Below are 18,739 nucleotides of genomic sequence, written 5' to 3'. Positions count from 1 at the left end.
TAATGAAGGCTAATAACTAGCTCAACAGATATGGGTGATGATAGGAGCCTGTATCTCTGGGAAAGAATAATAGCTGTACATTTTCAAGTTCATCAGTTTGGTTATATCCCTAGCCAGGATATCTGGTAAGAGCACCACAGTCACGGAATGTTTAATGATGTGGAACAAAACTACTCTGATACTCAGTTAAGGGTCACTGCTTTCAACTTCACAACTTTCTAAGCAATGCACTTCGCTCTTTCTGGCTATTAATCTCTTGGACTAGTTTTCATTCTTCTTTCTTTCTGCAGGTGTTGATTTACCGAGAAGAACAGCTAGCAACCTGCTCGAGGACAAAACAGCTTGTGTATCTGCTGCTGTGTCCGATGAGTCTGTAGCTGGAGATAGCGGTGTATATGAGGCTTCTGTAAAACAGTAGGTTTGAGAATAATGCCAGTCTTTCCACCAAAAATTTAAATACACCTATAAGCAGTTATATAATTCCATAAGTATTTATATAAGTAGGTTATTGGTTGTGTCTTTTTTTGAAAATATTTTGTACTTTCATATTGAAAGAAGGGCACATTTTCCAAACTGAGGTGTCATTGGGGGTTTTTAAGCTAATAAACTTGCATTACAGTGCTTGTAGAACTTGTTTGAGCAATGTTAATAAGCTACCTTCTGATCTGCAGGCTTTTTTCTTGCTAGGAGTGTTCCTAGGAGAAAAGCTGAATTCAAACAATACAGGTTCTGCCATGTAGCTGCATTGACTTCACTTAGAGTGATTCTTGTTAACTCACTGTTTTGTTTAGATACAATCTTAAGATTGCATAGGATTTTGCTTGAAAAATTTCTTTTTAAAAAAACAAAGATGTAAGAAAGATAAAAAAAATCATCAGCTGTAAGGTAGGTATAAAAATAATTTGGGTTGGGGTTTAATTTTTATGCTTCACTGTGGTAAACAGGATATAAGAAATTTATTTGTTGTTGTTGCTTTTTGACAATGCATAACTTCTGCGGGATCCTTCATACTAGCTTATATAGTATTGTCTGGTTTATGGCAGTGAGAACAATGAACTTTAGACTGCATAAGGGAAGACTTATGAGAGAACTATGACAGAAACCAGAATCTTTATTTTTCACCTCAACTTCAGCAAGTCCTTGACATTAAGAATGTTTTGTCCTTTTCATGTTCAGAGAGATGTTTTAGCAGTATGGTTACAAAGACACAGATGATGTCTTCTGAGCCAGGCTAAATGCTTTTCTGTTAGGACAGACAAAGGTGCATTTTGGTATCATAAATGGGTTTTATTGGCCTCTGATAAAATTACTTGTCAAATCTTTCACAAATTAAAAGGTAATAAAAATAGCTGAGACTAAATAAAAAGCTGAAATACAAAAAGGATTTCTCCTGAGCTATTGCAATGCCCATTCAATCTCACCTTAGGTCATGAACCCATATTTCACCCTGAACTCTGAAATCCTAACATTAGGTTTTTTCATGTCTTCATTTAGACCTAATGCAACTTCTTGGGCCGAAATAAGAACCCATCTATTAAAAACTCAGCCTTCACTTGAAAGAGTGGCTGTGGCTGTGTGTTTTGGTTCAGTAACCAAGTAATCATTGCTGTCATTCCATTTTGTTTCGATTCTGAGCCACTGTGATCAAAACAGACTGTCTTCTTCAGTTACAAGGTCCAGTGGATAGAAATGAACAGACATTGAACCAAAGCTGTGGATGTTCTCTGGAGCAAGTCTTCTTGTCTTGCAAGTCCTCTACAGCTGAAAGTAGTGGGATAGGTGGAAAGCAGAGCAAATTCCTGTTGTCTTTCTGTTCTTGCTCAGGAAAGGATGAAAGAAGACAGTTGCGTTCCCTAAGCCTGTGTACAAAAGGAAGCTATTGCCATTTGTGGAAGCTAAGATGTACAGACTGTAGATATTCCATGATAGCTCCAGGTGTGGATATTCTTAATTATTGCTGAGTAGGAAGCAGTGAAGAGGTAATGAGTGCCTCTATGTGAGTTTCTTATGTTTAGTAGAAGTGTTTCTATGAGCACTGTGTATGAAATGACTTAGAATTTGTCATTGTGCTCCAGAAGCTGCACTAGTGATTTCTGCTGTATAGACCAGTCCTTTGTATTGAGTAATTCAAGGCAGGGGATGAAATAAACACACTCTGTCAAATTAGCCATCAGCCAGGAAATGAATAGTAAAAAGGAGGCCTCTAGATGCAGAGTCTTAACATAAAGCTGTCATTTTTTGTGGGATGCCTGTGTCATTCTCCACATTTCTTATCTTGACACTTCCTATCTTGATCTTGTTTATTGATCCCAACAGTCTCATTTTAAAAATCAGTGAAACACATTAATATTGCATCCTCAGTCAATCCTCCCAGAGAATGACTGGAATTATTTTGCCACATGGATTCTCTGTAATTCCACTGAATGCTAGAGTTGCTTTTCAGCTGCAAGACTTTAATCCCTTTGGTTCTTTGAATGCTTCTGAAAACAGGCTCAGAGGAAAGGTGCTTCTTGTTTGCACAGAAACCCCTTTTACAGAGCTCGTGCTCCTTGAATATTCTTCAAAACAGTATTTCAAACCCAGGTCACGTGTGGTCTGATGTTTATTACAGATCTTGATTTCCTATTTTGTATTCAGTAGGGACATAAAGAACTACGAAGTATGAGTAGGAAAATGTCATGAATTTTTCTCTTGCCTGTTAGTTTGGCCTGCTTCAGTAATCAGCCTAAGGTTTTTCTGATTCATTACTGGAGTTGTCAAATTGTTCAAGCAGCAGCTGTCCCCCAAACAGGTATTTCTATTGTGTAGGCTCTGAAATTCTCATTTGGAGTGCATGCTGTAATTAAATCAGCCTGTTCAGGAGAATGTATATGTGTTCTGTGTACGCATACCATAATTACTGAGGAAAGCTAACTATAATTTTCCTTAATTTTGATATTTGACTCTTTGCCCTAGACCAAATGAAACTGATGATATTGTATATAGTGAAGATGATGCAACACCTCTAGAGGCTGCCCAGGTACAAATAGGACTCAGGTACGTGAGTAAGCAGAGGGAGTATTTCTGTTTGTATGTGAGTGCAACTTGCAAACTTCCCTTATGTTGTCCTTTCTTCAACAGATATGACCACAGTAATTCAAGTTTTGTGATAATCATTGTACAGCTCAGAAATCTTCTGGCATTTTCTGTCCCCCTTGGCTCTAAAGTGTAAGTCAAACAATCATTGTGCAGTAGCAATAACGAATTGTACAAATTCTTCAAAGGAGTTGATTGGTTTACTGCCTAACAGCACTAAAATACATATAAAACTTTTTAACTGTGTTGGTACTGAGATTTTAAATATTCCAGCAGTGCTGCAGGAAGTAGTTACCAGCAAATTTGCACGTTCCTTTAAAGTGAAACAAAAGAATTTTTTTTAATGATGCTTCATTTGGTGTTTTAAAATATCTTGTAGCTTTGTGAGTGCAAAATAGCTATTCTGTTGTTACTAAGAATGTTCTTTTGATATTTTGCCATTCTTTCATCTCAGAATGTTGTCTTTTTACATTTATGTGGAATTTTGATGTAAAATGATGTTAAAATAGTGTGTCTTTTAAGTGAGCTTTTAAAGGTAAGGGGTAATTTGATAAATTGCAGGTGGACAAGTACAGCCACATTGAGATACACCAACCCTCATGATTGGAGCTTGTAGGTCTGTTAATAGTTAGTTCCTGTGTTGAACTGGAAATATTGTGTTAGTCAACTTGTGTTGAATAGGAAAGGTCTAGAATAATTGCAGAGGAAATCGTATGTAGGAAATGAAGAAAAATGCCTGAATGAGAAAATATTACTGCTGAGATTCTAATCCGACACTCTCATCTGTAGAAATAAGTACAGCTTGCCTTGGCTCCTTGGGGACACTTGGACTTCAGTGAGGTTTTTTTTTACAGACTGGAAAGCTAGCTTAAACTGTTGAGAAGGTAAATAAGATTAGAGTAGAACATAATCAATCCTTGCAAAATTTGGTTTTCTTGCTGGTTCCCTTCCTCCTGTCCCACATCATTTTGGATTTGATTGGTAGATCAAGAGGAAGCCACTGAATATTGAAAGGCTGTATAGGCATACAGGCCTGAGTGGCTTGTTGGATTTTCTGTTTGGTTTTGTTTGATCTTAATAACAAGTGGTGTCTACGATCATCCTTCCTTCTCTGACCTCCATCTTTCCCCTGTTCACCTTCCAAGTTCACTAGCATTTAGCAGAAGAATATAAAAAAACTATAGAAGAATGAATTGATGCAGCTGAGAGAAAAAGTAGATAATACAGAATATAAAAAAAAATGTCAACAAAATATTCAGTCAGATAAAGTTAGGCTGTGCCTGGCTTCTTTTTTTGAAGCTATAATTAGTTGTCAAGTGTCTTGAGTGCAGAAATCCAGACCTCCTCCTGCTAATAAGATTTAATGAAACTGAAGCTACACAAAACAAGGAGGAAGAAAGGACAGGAGGAAGAAAGACCTTGCAAAAAAGCAGTTTTTCTGTCATTTGCCATGGTCTCCAGATATATGTGTGTATATATAGAGATATATGTATAGTACAGGTATGTACAATGATAAAATTGGTCCTCGAAAATGATGCTGTGTTATAACCGCATTTTCTAGAACATCAAATTGGACAGATTAGTATATTATTGAACCGTTACAGACAGAGGAGTAGATGTGACGTGAGGTCTTACTGATACCTGTTTCCACACAGTTGTAAGAGCTGTTCATTTTTGGAGTAGGTAGAGCCTAGACAAATACTCGTCATTACTTGTGTCAGGATAATATTTTCATCAGCTGGGAAGTCATAGGTTTGTCACAATAAAATCTGAGGCATTGGTTGACTCTACACCTTTTTTAATTGAAATGAAAGTAAGCACTCTTGTAAAACAAAGCCAATGAGCAATTTATCTTTTACTTCTCTGTTTACCCCTTTTGCTGGCCTGATGCAAATAAGCTGGCTGATAACTGTTAAAAGAGAGCTCTAATGAACCACCTTTTAAACCTACCTTTAATATACTTTATCTTCTGTTCCCACCTCTTTTCTAAATGTTTCCTAATTGCTTAATCTATTAAAATGGCTGTTTTCAGTAGACCATGCAAATTGCTCACCTACATTTATGTGAATACAGCAGCAGCATTATGGGAATTGCATTACACTAACACTTAACTTCAGGATTGGTTTGTCAAAATGTTGAATACCTGCTCTCCAGTCTATACGTGCCAGACAACTTCAATCATAGCCTTTATCCTAAAAAGCTTGGCATAACTGGGGAGCTCAGGCTATGCCCACACTCAAAGAACAAACCCAAATTTCTCACAGACCTGATTTCTTTTGGTTAATTAATGTAAAACTTAAATTTTTAATAACAACAACAATATATACAAAGTCATTACCAGAAAAATATAGTAATAGTACTATAAATCTGGGGTGAAAAGTTTTTTCCACAACGATCTTGCTTGGTGCGCTTTTTCTTCTTGCTTTAGCTAGCTTCGCTGTTTTCTGTTCTGCAGTGAATGTCAATTATTTAAAGCCAATACCAGAAATGGACTAATGCATACGCACAGAAAAGATGTAAAACAATTACTGTGCTCATTCATGTGTATGAGGAGCTGTGCAATAGGTAAATAAAATGTACAAATTGCATTAGAAATGTCTTTATCAAGCTGCTATTAAAGTGAGACCTGGAGGGTAGCTAGTATTACCTTTACCCACATAACATCCATTCATGTTTGTTACATAAAAAGAATGCAGTCATGTGACAACTTCAAGTTACTCCCTGTACTTAACCTTAGCCTTGCAAGATGCATTCTTCCAAGTCTCACTTAATACATTTAAGCAGCTGTGGCCCTAGCTAGTTTCTTCCTCATTTTCCTTAGTTTTCTGGTTTCTCTGGAGGTTTTGGTTTGTTTGTTTCTTTAAAAGGTTGTAAGACATCACTGCTTTTCGGTGCTGCTCACATCATTCTAAGAGTTTCAGTTTACATTCACCCAATTTTTTCTCGTGTTTTTAATTAACATTAAGATCATATTTCCTCCCATCTGGGACATGATCTTCAGTGTTTGCGGTACTGAACCAGAAGATAAATTTAGAGAGAGGCAGAAATAGCTACCTCTCTTGCCTACTACCTTACCAGGCACAGAAGCTCATTTTTGGAAAATGTTTCTGCAAGGGGCAGGAACAGTTTCTCACTCCTCTTTTTCACCTTTTTCCATTGCACCTCTGATTTGTTGCTGTTTCATTTTCTTGGCAGTCGGTCCTTTAGTTGATGGGGCCAACTTCTATCATGCATCCCCAGCAAGTTCTGGTTTACATACAAGTAAAGACTGAATTTTGTCTCTGTCAGGTATATTAGGGTAGCAGTACTGCCATCTTCAACTGATATCAGCTGCCTGTTCCGCACGAAAGTTCATCCTGCCATGGAAACCATTTTACTCAATGAGATATTCAGAGTACCCATTTCCCAAGTCACACTGCTACAGAAGACGCTGAGAGTAGATGTTTGTGCAGTCAGTCGAAGTCATCGGGAAGAATGCTTGGTATGCAGCTTTATTTCTGCCTTTGTTTCTTTACATGCATTTGTTTATAGTTTCCCCTCTTATTCTGATGGTCAAGGCTGCTAAAATTCCACAGTACATGGAGATAAACCCTGAAGCAATATCTGGTTGTTGCTATAGTACTTAAAATACTGCCTTTCTCTAAATTCCTGATGCAGAATCCTGGATGGAAGATTTTGGAGGTGTTTTGATAGCTCTAACGCTGCAGGATACAAAGGTGAAATAAAAAAACACCTTAGCCCTTTAATTACAGATTGATACCATTTCAGGTATATAAAATATAAAATATCCCATAAACGTAATTGCAATGTTACTCTAACACTAGATTTTAAAGTAAAAGTTGAAAAAGAGCCACAGTATGTCCAAAGAAAAAGCAAACCCTCATTATTGCAACTTGTCAGAAAGAACAAACTGCACTTGCAAATTGTTGTAAATTACATGATGTCCACTTTTTTAGTTTTTATGATGTATAGAAATAATAAAAAGGTGTGTGAGATTCATAGATCAGCCTGTTGGGAACTGGCACTTCTAAAATACTGTTGTTAATTGTGCTCATCAGCTAGTTAGTGATGCTTCATTTACTTTCAGATTGCTTCTGTGTGGTCTGGTACAACTCAGTTGAGTTTTTTACCATGAGCCTGACTTAGTAACGCAGAGAGATTTTTAGTTACAACACACTGAAGAAGAAGCAGAGTGTGGTGGGGTACCTCAGCTCTGACTACTCAGAACAGCCTCTCACTTCCAAAAATGTAGAAGTTAACTTAATTCCTGGGGAACCTATTGGCCTTTTTCAGTGTGTAAGAGATTTCCCTTTAAGTAAGGGAAGGGCAGCAGAACAAATACACAACAGAATGCGGGATACAGAGGTGAAGGAAAAAACACCACCAATAATAAAAAAACATGGAAGACAAAAGGGTTAATCACAAGGTCAAATTAAAGAGTTGGGAGTACCACCCCCCCCCAGCAGAAAGGCCTGGGCAGCACGACAAGAGTCTTGGCAAGAGCTGTGTATGCAGCCCAGCAGCTCTGAAACCGATTTGCTCTGCCAAGGAACAGAGAATTGTAATCTCCAAGGCACAGCCCAAACACAAGTACTTCATGAGTTTTCCCAGAATGCCAACTCAGTGGATGTCAGCGCTTGTCTGAATGAAAGGGTTTCTTAATCTCTTTTACTGTCTTTTCATCTGCTTCCTCACTGGTTGAAGCAAACAAGATCACCCGTTATTGTTTGCCATATTGATGAATTTTGTGGTAGAACAACTGAAAAATTGACTGAAACTTGCTGCTCTGTGAGTTGACGATCTGGGTTTCATTGACACAGTTTTTCATTATTGAATGCTGTAGAAAGCAGACATGTGCCTTACAGTGATACAAAGGGGTTTGTGCACAAAAGAAGGGGATGTTCTGCACACTGAAGTAAAAGATGGCAGAACAGACAATATGAAGGACCTCTCTGCATATTTCTAGTTAGAATAAACAAACAGAAGTGGAGGGCAATAGAAAATTTTACCATTAACGAGGGAATAAAGATTCATGTCAAATTGGTGCAGCCTGTTTTACATGCCAAGTACTGCAGAATTTATTTTCAGCTGTTTTGCAGGAAATAAAACAAATGTAAACGGTTTTCTTCCACTTTCTTCTTTTGTGCAGGCTGAGACTCAGATCAGTCTGGCAGATTTATCGTTTTCTGATGGGACTTGTACTCTGTGGTACAACCTATTGCCGTGCAAGCAAATTCCTGGTAAAAAACCCAGGGAACAAAATGAAGAATCCATGTCTCTGTTAAGCAAGCAGTCATTGGACTCATTGGACTTGGTGAGCAATGTGTTGGGAAAGGGAGATGTGACATTAAAAAGGGGACAGGAGCATATTTGATTGCGTTATTGTTTTACAAACAGTCTATTTTTGATTGAGATTTAGTCAATATAAAAACAGTCAGTTTACCTGCTGCACGCTGATACTTCAGTACCCACATGCTTGTGATCCAAGTCATGTGTTTGCTGGTGTCAGGGAGCAGCAGAGTAATGCAGCTTTTGCAAGGATTGTCAGTTTTTTTTTACTTACGTTATGTATCACATGATTCTGGTTTCATCTTCTTTTTCTTTGTGAGCAGGATGCTGTGTCAGCTCTGCTGGAGAGGACATCTGCTGAGCTGGAAGCAGTAGAACAAGAGCTGGCTGAAGATGATGAGGATGAGGAGGAACAGGAGCAAAGGGGCTCTGAAGAAGACTGGTAAAGCCACCTTTCCTCCCTCACTGTTCATGCCTGAATGATGTCACACATTCCTCCTATTCTTAGACAAATGAAAGGGCTGTACTTTTGGAGGAGATCATAGACTCATAGAATGGTTTGGGTTGGAAGGGACCTTTAAAGATTGCCTGGTACAACCCCCCTGCCATGGGCAGGGACACCTTCCGCTAGACCAAGTTGCTCAAAGCCCCATGCAACCTGGCCTTGAACACTGCCAAGGATGTGGCAGCCACAGCTTCTCTGGGCAACCTGTGCCAGTGCCTCACCACCAGTCTTGTTCTGTTCTGTGGCCAATTCATTCACCTTTCAGGTTTACTGTATCTTGGCTGCTCTGATAACTCCTAGTGCTGATGCTCCTCCATTCCATGTACATCTTCCTGTGAAGCCACCCAGGGAGTCTAAGCCACTAGAATGTCTTATATCAAATACTACTTTCATCAATGTTAATAAGCAACTAAGATTTGAAACAAGGGCTGCTGTCTAACAGAGTCAGTGTTTATGTGCTTCCACTGATGGTCTTGTTTTTGAAGACCATGTGATCTTTCCAAAGAAACATTAAATTGCTGTGTTGAGTTCCTGTGCAATTTCTTAGCTGCGGTGTAGAAATAAACATGCTTTATTACAGGGGAAAGAGAGACTTGCACATTTGTTTTATGAATTTATTGCAACCAGAGTCCTTCAGAGGTATCAACGTAACAGCCATGGAATGTAGTGCAGTGTTGTCATAATGATCTCGAAGGTGAACTGTAGTAGAGCTTGCTGGGGTTTACCGGAGCATATAATGAAATGTGCCTTTAGGTGAACTTAATGGTGGAAGCATTTAGGTGATACTTTTGTTTTCCCTGTCAGGAAAATATGTACATTGTATATGTGTGAAGGCCTAGGCCTTCTCATTTTTTTCTCTGGTGGGCTTTTTCAGTTTGAAAGTAAGCCTGGGCTACTTCTGTCCATACAGGTTAGAAATGCTCACAGAAGCCTCTCGTGAAATCATGGATGAAGAGGAAGATGGCATTAAGCTGGCAGTAGAAGGCAACTGTACTGATGGCATGGGGTTACTCACTGATGCACCAGAAACAAATGAAGACAAGGACAGAGAGAACAGTGATGAGGCCTATGAAAGCCAGCAAGCCGCTGCAACACTAACACTGGTGAACATCTTAAAATACGCATTCCTACGGTAGCTTGCTGTGTCTGGGGATCCGTTTCTGAGCAGTTAATGTAGAAGTCTGCTGCATCTGAGCATTTACAGTTTGCGGCCTTTGCTGTAGTACTTGTCAGTATATACTTTGAATTAAATCAGTGTGGTCACATCTGTCTGAGCCACCAAAAGACATTTAACAGATATGTTAGGCAGGACGTCAAAGCCAATTAACTAAAAATGTGTATGTTTTTTGTTGCATAGGGAGAATATTCCAAATACATGTGTAGTTCAGTAGCTGCAGCTTGTGCATATCTAAACTATTTCTGCACATCTGTTTCATTGTTTCCTTTTTTTCTTTTCTGATTCATCTGATAAATGGGGAAAGGCAGAGCAGGGGTCAGGATCTCTAAAACAGTGAGGATGATGGGATTCCCTGACTTCTTCCCCTTATTTTAGGGTGTGAAATACAAAAACTGGCTTAGCAGACAAGAGGAGGAAAGATTAATGAACACAAAATTCCAAAATGTGTTAAAGTGTACACTATTGAACTACCCACACGCTGCATATAACAAGAACATGCAATGAGACTTTGTTCACTTTAAATTATATTCCACCTTTCTTAAAGTTCTTCTAGTAAATTTTTAGTCAACATATCCCTAGCATGGTGGCTCATACTCTAGAAATAAAAATTTTAGAACAACTTTCTGCATTTTAATGGTTGCATATGTTAAACCCACAGGTTCTGTAAAATAGCAAAGGTAAAAAGGTAAAGAATGACATCTTGTTCCTTCAGCTTTGTGACAATACATAAGTTCAGCACCTCAATGGACTTGCTGGAAATGGTAATTAACTTCCAATTAATGTGTCAAGATGCCAAATAAGCTATGGCCATTGTAGAAAGGGACTGACAGTCTGCTGGGTAGCAAGCAAATATAGATCAAAGCCCTGAATCGGCAAGGGGTAGACATTAAGGACAACATCTGAAGGTTAGGCACACACACAAGGGTATTGCTAAGCCTGGGCTGGACAGACCCAGACAGTGAGTGAAAGGCATAGCAGGCCTCATTTTAAACCCAGCCACAGCACAGGTCTTCATGTGCCAGATCCTCTCAGGGTTGCACTTGTGTTATTTGGGTCATTGTATTTATCACCTGCACGTTGAAAAGCATGACCCTCATTAAATTACGCAAGCTGAAGAAAATGCCCCAGCACACATCAGTGACAACCGATGTGCCAGCTGCTCCAGTGCTTGTTCCGTCCTGGATGTCAAGAGGAATGCTGCTTGTAAGTAAGCATGAGCTGTGCTACCTGCAGGGATGTGGCCACCTGAGGCTCTCTGTGGCATGTTTTGTAGGCAGCAGGCCGTTCTGGGGGACAGCAACTAGCAGTGTCTTTTCCCTGGGTTCACAGGGCTGGCACAGGTCTGCAGATCACAGTAAAGCAGCCCTGCTGCTGGGGCTTGGAGATATATGACAGTATGTCTGAAAGAAGCTGAGCAATGTAACTTTACCAGCTGCCCCTTTCAGTGTGCAGAGGCACCATCTCTGGCATGGCAGAACCCTGCTGTTCTGCAAATGCAGAACAAAATAAATACATAATAATAATAATAACAACAACAACAACAACAATGATGATGTCTGCAAATGGCGAAGCAAAACACTTGTTGCACCATTGTTGCATCAGACCATCTACAGGGCAGCACAGGCCTTTCTGCAAAAGCTTTGGTTTTACTGGATACAAAGAGCACCTTCCAGGACTCTCTCCCCACACTGTTAAGTTTGGGAATATTGTGTTTCTTATCATAGCTTCTCTGTATGTGCAAGATGCTTTTTGCTGATGGCCTTTTTTCCATCCACTGCAAGGTAACAAGGATGCTTGTAAAATCCAAAGGCAAAAAACCTACGTGGTGGCATGTGTCTGTATATAGTAGTTCTTATAAACTAAATTCCTTTTCATAGGTTGATAAAGAGACTAACACTGAGGAATCTGTTAACAAGAACACAACAGTCCGACCCAAGGACAGAGCCAGCTGGAGCACAAGACAGCATCCCTTTGTCAGGAACAGCATGATAGTGCGCTCACAAACCTTCTCTCCAGGCGAGCGGAACCAATACATCTGTAGGGTAAGGGGAAAAACACTTGGGATGAGGAGCTATTAACTGAAGAGTCATTTAACTTCTTGGGAATGATGCATTAATGACAGTGAGTCATGTACCAATTTTCCCTGCAAGAAGCAAAGCCTGTGCTTTCTCTAGATTCTTTCTTTCCCTAACTGACCTGATGCATACTAGAATTGACTTTCATCAGTTGCATACTCTTGCAGAACAACTTTACTAGGGCAAGACCACATTTATTGGAGAGAAGTAACACAGATGCCTGTGCTGGCTATCTGCAAAAACTGTGTTTCCGTGTGCGTCAGCAGCTACAGCTCTTTCACAGCAAAATAATTTGTTAAAACACAGAATAGAGTTCACTGTAAACTGCCGTTACATTACCATATTTTAATAACCATTTAAGGGTAACGGTGTGGAAAGAGCTCAGTCATCAATTTAAATCTTGCTTTGTATCTCAACTGGTTTTAAACCTGGGCAGCCCAAATCCTGCTCTAATTACATCTTTGAAAGATGTGTGAGCGCTGCCTAGGGGCGAGTTTTAAATGTGGTTTCAGCAGCAAAATTTTCCAGTCTCTGGATCCGTGGTAGCATGGAAAAAGATTAAATTGTCAGCCTTGTTGCTGCTAAACTAACTGTGAAAATCATGTGTTTAAAGATTTAAGCACGGGTTCCCAGCTCTATAGGTTTTAATTACAGACACCCTAGAAAAGGCAGTTTAATTTGATCTATAGTTTCTGCAGGTTACTTACACAAGTATAACTCTTTGAAAATACTTACGCTTTAATTCTTTTCCAGCTCAGTTAGAGGTGGTTGCCCTAATCATTTGGGAACATTAAAATTGATTGCTTCTCTGTGATTCATATTGGCCTAAAAAGTAGACTAAAATCTGTGGTCAGTACTTACACACTTACATAACTATTCCATATACCCTCCAGATTGAAGCACTGCAGATTGTTTAGTAGCAGTCTTTACGTAATTTGGGTAGGTTACTGGCTGAATTCAAAACATAGTATTCATCTTCATCTTCATACACTGGAAATTGGTTGTACTGGCAAAAAATTACAGCCTTACCTTGCTGCATATGGAGCTCTTTGACAGGAAGTAACACTAGTTGTTCTGATCGTGTAAGCTCTGGACATTTTTGCATTTGGAAAAGTACTGGGGTTTTGCAGCTTTGAACATTGTTGCCAGAAGCCAGGGTTCGAAAAACATACCTTAAGTAAAACATTCTCTTCTCATTGTGTACAGTATTGCCTGGAAGCAACGCACTCTAGGGAAAGTACATGTTTACAGATGAATCTTTTCCAGTTTCAGAAATACCTGTAGTCCACTGTTGGGGCTCAAGAGTGGCACTGTAACTGCACCCAAGTCCACAGGGAGGGCTGATTAGCATGGGTTTTCCCCGTCCTAGTCCCCAGCTTGCACCACAGTCACACCTAGCCTTGCTTGCTTGGTGGTGCTGTCCTAGATGAAAGTGCCTCTTGGATACGCTCTGGCTGCCAGCTGCTCTTTTCAGAAGAGGTTGCCTAGCTATAAGAAAGCACCTACTCTCATATGATGTTACAGAAAACACAAAGATTTTTGAGCCCTGAAGGAGAGACCCAAAGTCTGTTGGTGCCTTTGAAAATCACCCTTTAGAAGTACTTAAAGAATATCAGTGATGACAGCACATGTGTGTATCCACGGTTGAGCTCCCAGTAGTGGCTCCATGGTGAAAAGACAGATTTGTCTCTTGAGAGGTGTATCCATGTTGCCAGAGGTTGTCTTTCTCACCCCCAACTCTCAGCCAGTCCAGTGTAAGCATGTTTAGGTCTCTGGCTGTGGTTATTGAAGTGATTCCTTTTGTCTGTCCTGCTCTGAAGAGGTGAAATAAATACCTTGCAGATAGATGCTTCTGTTTTCTGTGAAGGTTACCACCATGCGTTTTGATGCATCTAAAAATCAGTCTGCATTGATGTATGTGGAACTAATGCTATAATGAAGAAGCTACTGCTGAGCTGTGGTGCATATTTTTGAGAAGCAGGAAGTACTGCTGAAGGAAGCTGTAGGCACCCGTAAGCTTGTTACTAATAATAATACAAAAATACAGTTGTTTGGACAGATGTATGTCTACAGTAATTTACCTTCACTGTGGAAGATTTGTTAAAAGCCTGCCCCAGGTAAATGAAATCCGTAGTGTATATAATGTGCAGCCAGACAGTGAGTTGGCAGTAATTAATAACCATAGTTGTCTTCCTTGCATTCCTAAAGAGTCTGCTTACTCTTCATCCAGTAAGATCAATGGTTGTCTTGGTTTAGGAATAGAATTTTAAAGGAGATGCTTATTCTAGTTGAAAAATTTTTACTTTATACAAAGTATGAATGACCTACATGTATATCAGCACTAAGGTTCTCTGATGATCTATATCAATACAGCTGTATATGTATGTGAATGTGCTTTATATCTCCATTATGTACATTTTGACAGCTGAATCGAAGTGACAGTGACAGCTCAACACTAGCCAAAAAGTCTCTCTTTGTGAGAAATGCCACAGAACGGCGGAGCCTAAGAGTTAAACGGGTATGTGTTACGTTACCTGGACGTGGTTTAAAACAAAGTATGGGGAGAGAAGGAATAACACGTCTTGAAATTAAAGCATATTGTTTATTTCAGCAAAATTGATGCAAGCAGTACATGTCGTTGTGTAGTTCCTGGTTGAAATCTCACCACAGTTGTCTCAGTGCTATGTCTTCCCCCATGAACCAAGCTAATGTTCTAGTTGTGGCTGAAGCCAGCAGCCAGACACTGGTGCTCAGCATCATGGCATTTACTGGTGAACTTTAGCTTGTTGCTGTCAGAGGAATGTGGTTTAAGGAACCCAGCTACTCCAAAGTGACCCAAGGTGGCTTATGCTACCAAAAGTCAACACCAGAAAAATGTGCCTTGAGCAAATTTTGGACAAAGTTTCAAGGATTCAGGTGCCCTTTTAAAGAGGATTTACTCTTCTCCAAGACTGAGTAGCAAAATGATTGAAGGACAAGAGAGCAAGGTTGTATTTCTCTTGCATGGAGTTCTTTCTTGCATAAGTTGAGAGCTCTATTTTAATCTTGATGGTAACTTTAAAAACACTTCAGAGAAGGATTTTACCAGGTAGCAGGATTATATTTGGCATAAAGAAAGAAATACCGAATAGTCTGGGATGGCTCCTCATGTGAAAAGTCACTGTCGAAGGATAGTAAGTAACGTGAAATATGCTAAAGAAATGCATTTTCACAACGTTTGTAACAGTATGTGTTTGCTTAAGCACTGAAAAAGGAAATGCTTATAAAAATAAATAGAGAGGTTGAAATCTCTGGGGAAGTCTGCACAGTGCTGTCCTGGGGAGCAGAATGGGTTTTTTGGTTTTAACTTGTAAATATATTGTTGTACATCTGGTTGGAGAAACTTTTGCATTCATTTTTTAGCTAGTGCCTGAAGAAAAACTGCAGAATAGATGAATTTTTGGACTTGGATCTCATCATAGCAGCTTTCTGCTAAAGAAAAACAAAAATATTTGAGCTTTTCTGACTGTATCATGTCAAAGCCTACATCAGCCTCTCTAGATAATAACTTTTATTGTTCTGTCTCCCAGATGATTCAGCCTGTTTGCCAACCAATCATGCGAAGAGCTACACAAGAGTGCCCTGTACGCACTTCCCTTGACTTGGAGCTGGACCTCCAGGCATCACGCACAAGGCAGAATCGACTGAATGATGAGCTTCAGGCCTTGCGGGATCTTAAACAAAAGCTTGAGGAAATGAAAGGCAGAGGAGAGACAGATCTTCCCCTGTGTGTGCTAGAGGATGAACGATTCCAGAAACTCTTGAAACAAGCTGAAAAACAGGTATGAGCAGCATACAGATACTGTGTGAGTGAATGCACATAGGCCCCTGCCTTTTCTGTAAATTTGTTAAAGAATTTGGCTTATAGTGTTAAAGCTCTTTTTACAGAAGCTCACAATTGACTAAATACACTTCTGGATTGCATAGTGTAAACTATTTCTTTATTGGTCAATACTACAGTATTTAAACCTAGAATCTGACATACTAGTTTTCTAGTACTATGTAAATACTTTGGCAATGCAGAGTAGAAACCCTATTATTTGGAGTAATAGCAGTGGTGTAGTAAACCAGTGTTTATTTAAAAGTTAATTTAAAATTCTCATGTGCCAGCCGTACTTCTGCAGACACACATGTGGTTTTTGTCCTTCAGAATCAGGTGATTTGCAGCCTGCACAGAAATTTGAGAGAGGCAGTGACTATTAGTTATAGTGGTAGGGGTATCTGGGAAAGGCAGTACTTCCACTGTGGCTTATTTCCTTATGCAGGACATACTTGTTCTAGTTTTGGCAGAGGAAAGCCAAATTCTATTCCCTATGTGATGGTTTCTAAAACAATACAAGTATATATGCACTTTCTCTAAACTCTGTAAGGTAGTTGGATGCCCTTATGGATAAAAGACAACAAACAAGATAGAACAAGTGAAAGGCAACAGTGACAAGTTGGAACATGGAAAATTCCAACAAGATGTATTAGAAAGTGGGAAGGTTGTTTGTTGGTTTAAAATTGCGAACGTGATCATACACTGGAATATGGGCCTAGTAGGAGAGGAAAAAAAGGTTGGACAAAACAAAGCATTGTTTTATGATGTAAATATATGTTATGCCTGTAACTTAAACATTGTTCAGTTCTGGATAATAAGTTCAAACTGGATAATAAGGCTACAGGGGGTTGCCAAGAATGGTCAGAGGAGGAAACAGCTTTCTGTTAGGAGTGGCTAAGTAGCTACAACTGAAGTCTATAAAATAATGGGTGAGGTGGAGGAAAGCACTTAATCACTGTCCTTTATAATACAGGAAGTAGGGAATTGAAGAGGTTGCAGATTAAAGGAAAGCAATCATAGCACAACATTTAGAAACTGTAAAAATGTTTTCCATGGAACATTGAGTGCTGCAAGTCTGTAGAGGTTTGAAAAGCAGTTTGATAAATTCATGGAGGAAATATCCATCAGAGGTCATTAACCATAATGATATCACCTACTTCAAGAAGTCTGACTGTCTGATAGTTTAGGAAACAGAATTTTTTCCCAATATGTTCTCCCAGCTCTATGCTTATGCCCTGTTCTGTCCTCTCTGTCTTCTTGTCTCTCTTTCCTTGGCATCTGCTGTTGGCTATAGCTAGTGGAGTTCTAAAATGGCTGTAAAGTACTAGCAGAGTTTAGGTTGAGCATTAAGAGAGAAACCCGTGGGCAAAAGTGGGATAAGGCAGTGCAACATTTAAACATCACACAATATTAATCTGGGTTTTGACAGTGTGAATTCATTATATTAATTTGATTTTTCTAAGTTGCAGCCCATAAAAATAGTAGTAGCTTTATATAAAAGGATGGCTAAATTTTAGAAATTCATTGTTTATATCTAATGCTGGGTGCAGGATAGAAATGGTAATTTCTAATTGCTTATTTAAAACCGTTCCCACTCTAGAGCTATTCCCCCTAGAACAGAGTATGCCTCTGCAACATTTAATATTATAAATCCTTTGGATTTGTGCTTTCTTATTTCAGCTGGCTCTTTCGAGGCAGCAGATAGGTTTCTCATATTTTATACCTCTGATGTCAGTGATCAGCACCATGACACACACTGCGATAAGGAATAAGGGTAATAATGTATGTTCCTAAAATATATGTAGGCTGCAGCATAGCATTCAAGTCCTCCTTACAAGTCAGAACAAGGAACACAGCCACTCTGCCGCTTTGAAGAGCACTCGCAAAGTTTCTGGAAATATTTCTACCATTAAAATTGTTGCAGCTTTCCCCTGTGGAGCAAAACAACCCTGAGAATACTGTACTCTGCTGTCAGTTTCCTCTTGGGTTAGTGAAACACAGCAGCCTAGAGAACATTGTCATAGATTATTTTTTAGATCCTGCAGGTATTATAATGGTGCAGACTAATGCAGCAGCTGGAAGTGCCAGAGAAATTGAGTCTCAAGTGAAAAATGAAACCGCAGATGTAGGGGACGTTGAAAATCAGTGGCTGCCTGCTAGCATGTAGTTACTCTGCTGGAAGCCAAATACACAGACTCCATACCTTCCTACCACACCTTCCTAAGTACAAGTATGTAAAGCTCACCAGTACCTGCAGATCAGAAAACAGTAGGTAATTCTATGCACCAGAAACATTTTCTCTTGTTTAGATTGCATTTTTGTGAGAAATCAGAGAGTATTTCAAAGTTTGAGTCTTAAATCCTCATACAAGTAAGTTTTCAGACACCTAGTGTCCTGTGAAGGACTTCCTCTTTGTGTATGCCCAAAATAGATTCCTGTAACTATCTGTAAATGTCTTCATTTCTTTTCAGTACATCTTCTGCGTAGAGGTTGTCTGCAATTAAGTCATTAATACCACAGATATGTTCTTGTTCCAGTGTTTTGGCATTCAGCACAGTTAGCAGTTTTTCTTTAGATCCACTTTCTTCTATACAAAAACCATTGAAGAACAAGACAGGAATTAGCATTTCACTTTATTTCACCTAATTGTGATAGTGGTTCTTCTTTGTTATCCCAGTCTTAGGAATCTCTGCATCTGCACTTAGCTTATCTGGCACTTACATTGGCCATACATTTAACAAGTGCCAAAAATATTAGCC

At 39.3% G+C, this 18,739-nt stretch overlaps 1 protein-coding gene across 5 annotated transcripts in view; it reads left to right on the top strand.

Annotated features, from left to right (window-relative positions):
* WWC2 (WW and C2 domain containing 2) overlaps positions 1-18,739 on the top strand; it is a 100,164-nt gene that overhangs the window by 76,157 nt on the left and 5,268 nt on the right. For 2 of the 5 annotated variants that reach the window (XM_057420276.1, XM_057420278.1), the window contains exons 12-21: positions 291-414; positions 2,956-3,036; positions 3,121-3,207; positions 6,364-6,556; positions 8,225-8,389; positions 8,688-8,806; positions 9,780-9,972; positions 11,924-12,088; positions 14,547-14,639; positions 15,691-15,942. In XM_057420276.1, the coding sequence (XP_057276259.1) occupies positions 291-414; positions 2,956-3,036; positions 3,121-3,207; positions 6,364-6,556; positions 8,225-8,389; positions 8,688-8,806; positions 9,780-9,972; positions 11,924-12,088; positions 14,547-14,639; positions 15,691-15,942 (1,472 nt within the window). The other 3 variants (XM_057420277.1, XM_057420280.1, XM_057420279.1) reach the window with 3 other exon arrangements.

This window comes from Pezoporus wallicus, unplaced genomic scaffold (assembly GCF_028554395.1).
Source record: "Pezoporus wallicus isolate ANWC-B61680 ecotype Strahan unplaced genomic scaffold, APGP_CSIRO_Pwel_v1 contig_5552, whole genome shotgun sequence".
In the NCBI taxonomy this organism is placed as follows: domain Eukaryota; kingdom Metazoa; phylum Chordata; class Aves; order Psittaciformes; family Psittacidae; genus Pezoporus; species Pezoporus wallicus.
Note: the sequence above shows the minus strand (reverse complement) of the source record. Positions and strands in the feature narration are given on the sequence as shown.